A 6,452-nucleotide genomic window follows, 5' to 3' on the forward strand; every position below is an offset into this window, starting at 1 on the left:
GTTATAAATATTCTGACAGTCGATTAGTTTTGCTTTTAATGTGATGATAAAATCAAAACCGGAAGTTGTAAATGTTGGCCGTTTGGGTGACCCTCACTTTCCTGTGACATCGTTGAGAAAACATGGGAGTGAAAATAGAAATATTTCGGGTAAGATATGAATTTGATACGTACGGACATGTCATTCTGTCCTACATGTTGTAAAGCTGGTCGTGTTCATTCTCAAATAACGCTGTTTTTGCGTTAAAATTGGGGCACGAGCCCGTGCACGAGCCCGAATAGTAAGGAATATATAACAGCAGCATTATATACAACAGCATTATATACTGTGTGTTAACTGTGTTATACAGATGATGGTGTGTCTGTGTGTTAACTGTGTTATATACAGATGATGGTGTATCTGTGTGTTAACTGTGTTATATACAGATGATGGTGTATCTGTGTGTTAACTGTGTTATATACAGATGATGGTGTATCTGTGTGTTAACTGTGTTATATACAGATCATGGTGTGTCTGTGTGTTAACTGTGTTATATACAGATGATGGTGTATCTGTGTGTTAACTGTGTTATATACAGATGATGGTGTATCTGTGTGTTAACTGTGTTATATACAGATGATGGTGTATCTGTGTGTTAACTGTGTTATATACAGATGATGGTGTATCTGTGTTCACTGTGTTATATACAGATGATGGTGTATCAGTTTGTTATCTGTTATATACAGATGATGGTGTGTCTGTGTGTTAACTGTGTTATACAGATGATGGTGTATCTGTGTGTTAACTGTGTTATATACAGATGATGGTGTATCTGTTTGTTATCTGTTATATACAGATGATGGTGTGTCTGTGTGTTAACTGTGTTATACAGATGATGGTGTATCTGTGTGTTAACTGTGTTATATACAGATGATGGTGTATCTGTGATCACTGTGTTATATACAGATGATGGGGCATCTGTGTGTTCACTCTGTTATATACAGATGATGGTGTGTCTGTGTGTTAACTGTGTTATATACAGATGATGGTGTATCTGTGTGTTAACTGTGTTATATACAGATGATGGTGTATCTGTGTGTTAACTGTGTTATATACAGATGATGGTGTATCTGTTTGTTATCTGTTATATACAGATGATGGTGTGTCTGTGTGTTAACTGTGTTATACAGTTGATGGTGTATCTGTGTTAACTGTGTTATATACAGATGATGGTGTATCTGTGTGTTAACTGTGTTATATACAGATGATGGTGTATCTGTGTGTTAACTGTGTTATATACAGATGATGGTGTATCTGTGTGTTAACTGTGTTATATACAGATGATGGTGTATCTGTGTTCACTGTGTTATATACAGATGATGGTGTATCAGTTTGTTATCTGTTATATACAGATGATGGTGTGTCTGTGTGTTAACTGTGTTATACAGATGATGGTGTATCTGTGTGTTAACTGTGTTGTATACAGATGATGGTGTATCTGTTTGTTATCTGTTATATACAGATGATGGTGTGTCTGTGTGTTAACTGTGTTATACAGATGATGGTGTATCTGTGTTAACTGTGTTATACAGATGATGGTGTATCTGTGTGTTAACTGTGTTATATACAGATGATGGTGTGTCTGTGTGTTAACTGTGTTATATACAGATCATGGTGTGTCTGTGTGTTAACTGTGTTATATACAGATGATGGTGTATCTGTGTGTTAACTGTGTTATATACAGATGATGGTGTATCTGTGTGTTAACTGTGTTATATACAGATGATGGTGTATCTGTGTTCACTGTGTTATATACAGATGATGGTGTATCTGTGTGTTAACTGTGTTATATACAGATGATGGTGTATCTGTTTGTTATCTGTTATATACAGATGATGGTGTGTCTGTGTGTTAACTGTGTTATACAGATGATGGTGTATCTGTGTTAACTGTGTTATACAGATGATGGTGTATCTGTGTGTTAACTGTGTTATATACAGATGATGGTGTGTCTGTGTGTTAACTGTGTTATATACAGATCATGGTGTGTCTGTGTGTTAACTGTGTTATATACAGATGATGGTGTATCTGTGTGTTAACTGTGTTATATACAGATGATGGTGTATCTGTGTGTTAACTGTGTTATATACAGATGATGGTGTATCTGTGTTCACTGTGTTATATACAGATGATGGTGTATCTGTGTGTTAACTGTGTTATATACAGATGATGGTGTATCTGTTTATCTGTTATATACAGATGATGGTGTGTCTGTGTGTTAACTGTGTTATACAGATGATGGTGTATCTGTGTGTTAACTGTGTTATATACAGATGATGGTGTATCTGTGATCACTGTGTTATATACAGATGATGGGGCATCTGTGTGTTCACTCTGTTATATACAGATGATGGTGTATCTGTGTGTTAACTGTGTTATATACAGATTATTGTGTATCTGTGTTAACTGTGTTATATACAGATGATGGTGTGTCTGTGTGTTAACTGTGTTATATACAGATGATGGTGTATCTGTGTATTCACTGTGTTATATACAGATGATGGTGTATCTGTGTATTCACTGTGTTATATACAGATGATGGTGTATCTGTGTGTTAACTGTGTTATATACAGATGATGGTGTATCTGTGATCACTGTCTTATATACAGATGATGGTGTATCTGTGTGTTATATACAGATGATGGTGTATCTGTGTGTTAACTGTGTTATATACAGATGATGGTGTATCTGTGATCACTGTGTTATATACAGATGATAGTGTATCTGTGATCACTGTGTTATATACAGATGATGGTGTATCTGTGTGTTATATACAGATGATGGTGTATCTGTGTGTTATATACAGATGATGGTGTATCTGTGTGTTAACTGTGTTATATAAAGATGATGGTGTATCTGTGATCACTGTGTTATATACAGATGATGGTATATCTGTGTGTTAACTGTGTTATATACAGATGATGGTGTATCTGTGTGTTAACTGTGTTATATACAGATGATGGTGTATCTGTGTGTTATATACGGATGATGGGGCATCTGTGTGTTCACTCTGTTATATACAGATGATGGTGTATCTGTGTGTTAACTGTGTTATATACAGATGATGGTGTATCTGTGTGTTAACTGTGTTATATACAGATGATGGTGTATCTGTGTTAACTGTGTTATATACAGATGATGGTGTATCTGTGTTAACTGTGTTATATACAGATGATGGTGTATCTGTGTTAACTGTGTTATATACAGATGATGGTGTATCTGTGTTAACTGTGTTATATAAAGATGATGGTGTATCTGTGTTAACTGTGTTATATACAGATGATGGTGTATCTGTGTGTTAACTGTGTTATATACAGATGATGGTGTATCTGTGTTAACTGTGTTATATACAGATGATGGTGTATCTGTGTGTTAACTGTGTTATATACAGATGATGGTGTATCTGTGTTAACTGTGTTATATACAGATGATGGTGTATCTGTGTTAACTGTGTTATATACAGATGATGGTGTATCTGTGTTAACTGTGTTATATACAGATGATGGTGTATCTGTGTTAACTGTGTTATATACAGATGATGGTGTATCTGTGTTAACTGTGTTATATACAGATGATGGTGTATTTGTGTGTTAACTGTGTTATATACAGATGATGGTGTATCTGTGTTAACTGTGTTATATACAGATGATGGTGTATCTGTGTGTTAACTGTGTTATATACAGATGATGGTGTATCTGTGTTAACTGTGTTATATACAGATGATGGTGTATCTGTGTTAACTGTGTTATATACAGATGATGGTGTATCTGTGTTAACTGTGTTATATACAGATGATGGTGTATCTGTGTTAACTGTGTTATATACAGATGATGGTGTATCTGTGTGTTAACTGTGTTATATACAGATGATGGTGTATCTGTGTGTTAACTGTGTTATATACAGATGATGGTGTATCTGTGTGTTAACTGTGTTATATACAGATGATGGTGTATCTGTGTTAACTGTGTTATATACAGATGATGGTGTATCTGTCCTTTCCTGTGGCAATGTTTTGGATTTCTAACCAAGCAGAATACTTCGAAGAGTACATTGTGAAGAGAAAAGTGAGTATTAAATGACATAGAAATGAATATAAAAAAAATAGTTTGTGATCTACTGATGCTGCTGGATTCACATGGTTTCTGTTTTTTTCCTCTCAGAGAGAGATTTTTCCACCTGATGAGAAAATGCAGGTAAGTGTTTAACTTAATTATCCTAGCATTCCTGGTCTACTAGTTTTCATTACACAGCTATTTAATTATACCTGATTAAAAAAAAAGCATAGAGATGTGTATTTAATAATGTGTCTACTCTGCTGAGTGTGTAGTTAATGACCTACTGAACTTCTTATACAACGTAATGATCTCAAGCTCTCTCCCCCTCCCTCTCTCTCTCTTGCCCCCTCCCTCTCTCCATCCCCCGCTTTCTTTCCGTGTTTCTCGCTCTCTCTTTCTCCCTCTCTTTCTCCCTCTCTCCCTTGCTCACTCTCTCTTTTTCACCCCCCCCCCCTCCCCGTACCTGTCAGTTATATTAGGGATTAATTGATCTATATCCTTATTTTACTTGTGGACTGTTCATTTTATTTTTGTTTGTTTTTCCAAAAAATTAGAGGAAAGAGCTTGAGGACTTTAAGGAACGCATGAGAATACGTAGGGAGCAAAAGATGCTGAAGCAGGCGGCTTTGCAGGCAGAAGACCGATGACGAACGAAGGAAACGCTGTACATGGACTGTAATTTGTGAAAGACAGAGAATTGTGCAGTTTTATAAAGATCACTGCTCTTATAACACCTTCAGCTCAAATGATGTATTTCATTAATCAGAATATTCAGAATGCATTGGAAGATTTTGTGTCATTGCTGGGTAATGGATTATTTATATTTTTAAATAGAAAAATACATTGATTTTGTTCCTTATGTTCATATTCATTAAAAGTTTGTCAACACCAGTGTGTTTTTTTTTGTGTGTGTGTATTTTCTCACTGCATCACTTACAATATTTTAGTATTTTATATAATTGTCTTGGATAAAACTTTTATTGGCGAGATCAATCTTAGAAATTCACGAACAATTTAGAACGTGTCATCAGCCTACCATGTGTATGATTTTGCCCTGAGGAAGAAAAGCCCAGAAGCACAGGGAGAATATACAGGAATCAAACCCCGACCCTGGAGGTCATTGTGCCCTACACACCCATACTACTACTAATAATTATAATAAAAATTATTAATAAATAAATAAAAACAAATAATAAAACATATATTTAATTTGAAGCTCAGACTTTCGTTAAATAATTTTTTTAGTGACCGGATATGTTGACTTTTATTATATAATAATAACCGGGTACGCGTTAATAACCGGAAGTAGTGTAAGACTTTTAACGTCGCTTTCTTCAGACCGATGTGGAAATTTGACAACACGGAAGTGTCAAAATGGCTCCGACTGGACTCAAAGCGGTGGTGGGAGAAAGTAAGTAAACGTTTATTCCGAAATGGTTCGAGTATAAAGTTGAGTTTTGTGAATGTCTGATGTGTGCGGAGTTGTTTTTATGACGTTTGTTGGTCTGCTAGTTTGTTTAAAGTGAAGATTGAGATGAAGTGAAGACAGTTTGCGTCGTTCACAATAAACTTCCGTGTAGGTTTTAGGAAGCTGTGACTAAATAAAGATTCTTCCTCTTCTTAAAAAAGAACAGATTTGTGTTCAAACATTTTATTCACTTTATTTACCTGACTGTTTGTAGCCAGTTTAAAAGTCGGTGTGTGTGATTTACTGAGAGGTTTATTTGTTGTCAGATGAAGTCATGTGATCAGCCTCCACCTTACATATGGGCTGAGCCTCTCTCTGTGTCTCTCTCTCTCCACCTTACATATGGGCTGAGCCTCTCTCTGTGTCTCTCTCTCTCCACCTTACATATGGGCTGAGCCTCTCTCTGTGTCTCTCTCTCTCTCCACCTTACATATGGGCTGAGCCTCTCTCTCTGTGTCTCTCTCTCTCCACCTTACATATGGGCTGAGCCTCTCTCTGTGTCTCTCTCTCCACCTTACATATGGGCTGAGCCTCTCTCTGTGTCTCTCTCTCTCCACCTTACATATGGGCTGAGCCTCTCTCTGTGTCTCTCTCTCTCCACCTTACATATGGGCTGAGCCTCTCTCTGTGTCTCTCTCTCTCCACCTTACATATGGGCTGAGCCTCTCTCTCTGTGTCTCTCTCTCTCTCCACCTTACATATGGGCTGAGCCTCTCTCTCTGTGTCTCTCTCTCTCCACCTTACATATGGGCTGAGCCTCTCTCTGTGTCTCTCTCTCTCTCCACCTTACATATGGGCTGAGCCTCTCTCTCTGTGTCTCTCTCTCTCCACCTTACATATGGGCTGAGCCTCTCTCTGTCTCTCTCTCCACCTTACATATGGGCTGAGCC

The 6,452-nt window shown here is 36.9% G+C and overlaps 2 protein-coding genes across 3 annotated transcripts in view; both read left to right on the forward strand.

The window, feature by feature from the left end:
• On the forward strand, positions 1-4,985 carry LOC113648096 (protein PET100 homolog, mitochondrial). The gene is made up of 4 exons (XM_027155156.2): positions 1-149; positions 4,017-4,103; positions 4,200-4,232; positions 4,649-4,985. The coding sequence occupies exons 1-4, from the start codon at positions 123-125 to the stop codon at positions 4,739-4,741; spliced, it is 240 nt and encodes a 79-aa protein (XP_027010957.1). The 5' UTR covers positions 1-122; the 3' UTR covers positions 4,742-4,985.
• A 413-nt stretch (positions 4,986-5,398) lies between these two features.
• Positions 5,399-6,452, forward strand: part of stxbp2 (syntaxin binding protein 2) — a 14,619-nt gene continuing 13,565 nt past the window's right edge. The window contains exon 1 of one of the 2 annotated variants that reach the window (XM_027155155.2): positions 5,399-5,505. In XM_027155155.2, coding sequence (XP_027010956.2) covers positions 5,469-5,505 — 37 coding nt within the window. In that variant the 5' untranslated portion in view covers positions 5,399-5,468. Of the gene's footprint in view, positions 5,510-6,452 lie in introns of both variants that reach the window. The other variant, XM_047807865.1, reaches the window with a different exon arrangement.

This window comes from Tachysurus fulvidraco, chromosome 24, assembly GCF_022655615.1.
Source record: "Tachysurus fulvidraco isolate hzauxx_2018 chromosome 24, HZAU_PFXX_2.0, whole genome shotgun sequence".
NCBI lineage: Eukaryota > Metazoa > Chordata > Actinopteri > Siluriformes > Bagridae > Tachysurus > Tachysurus fulvidraco.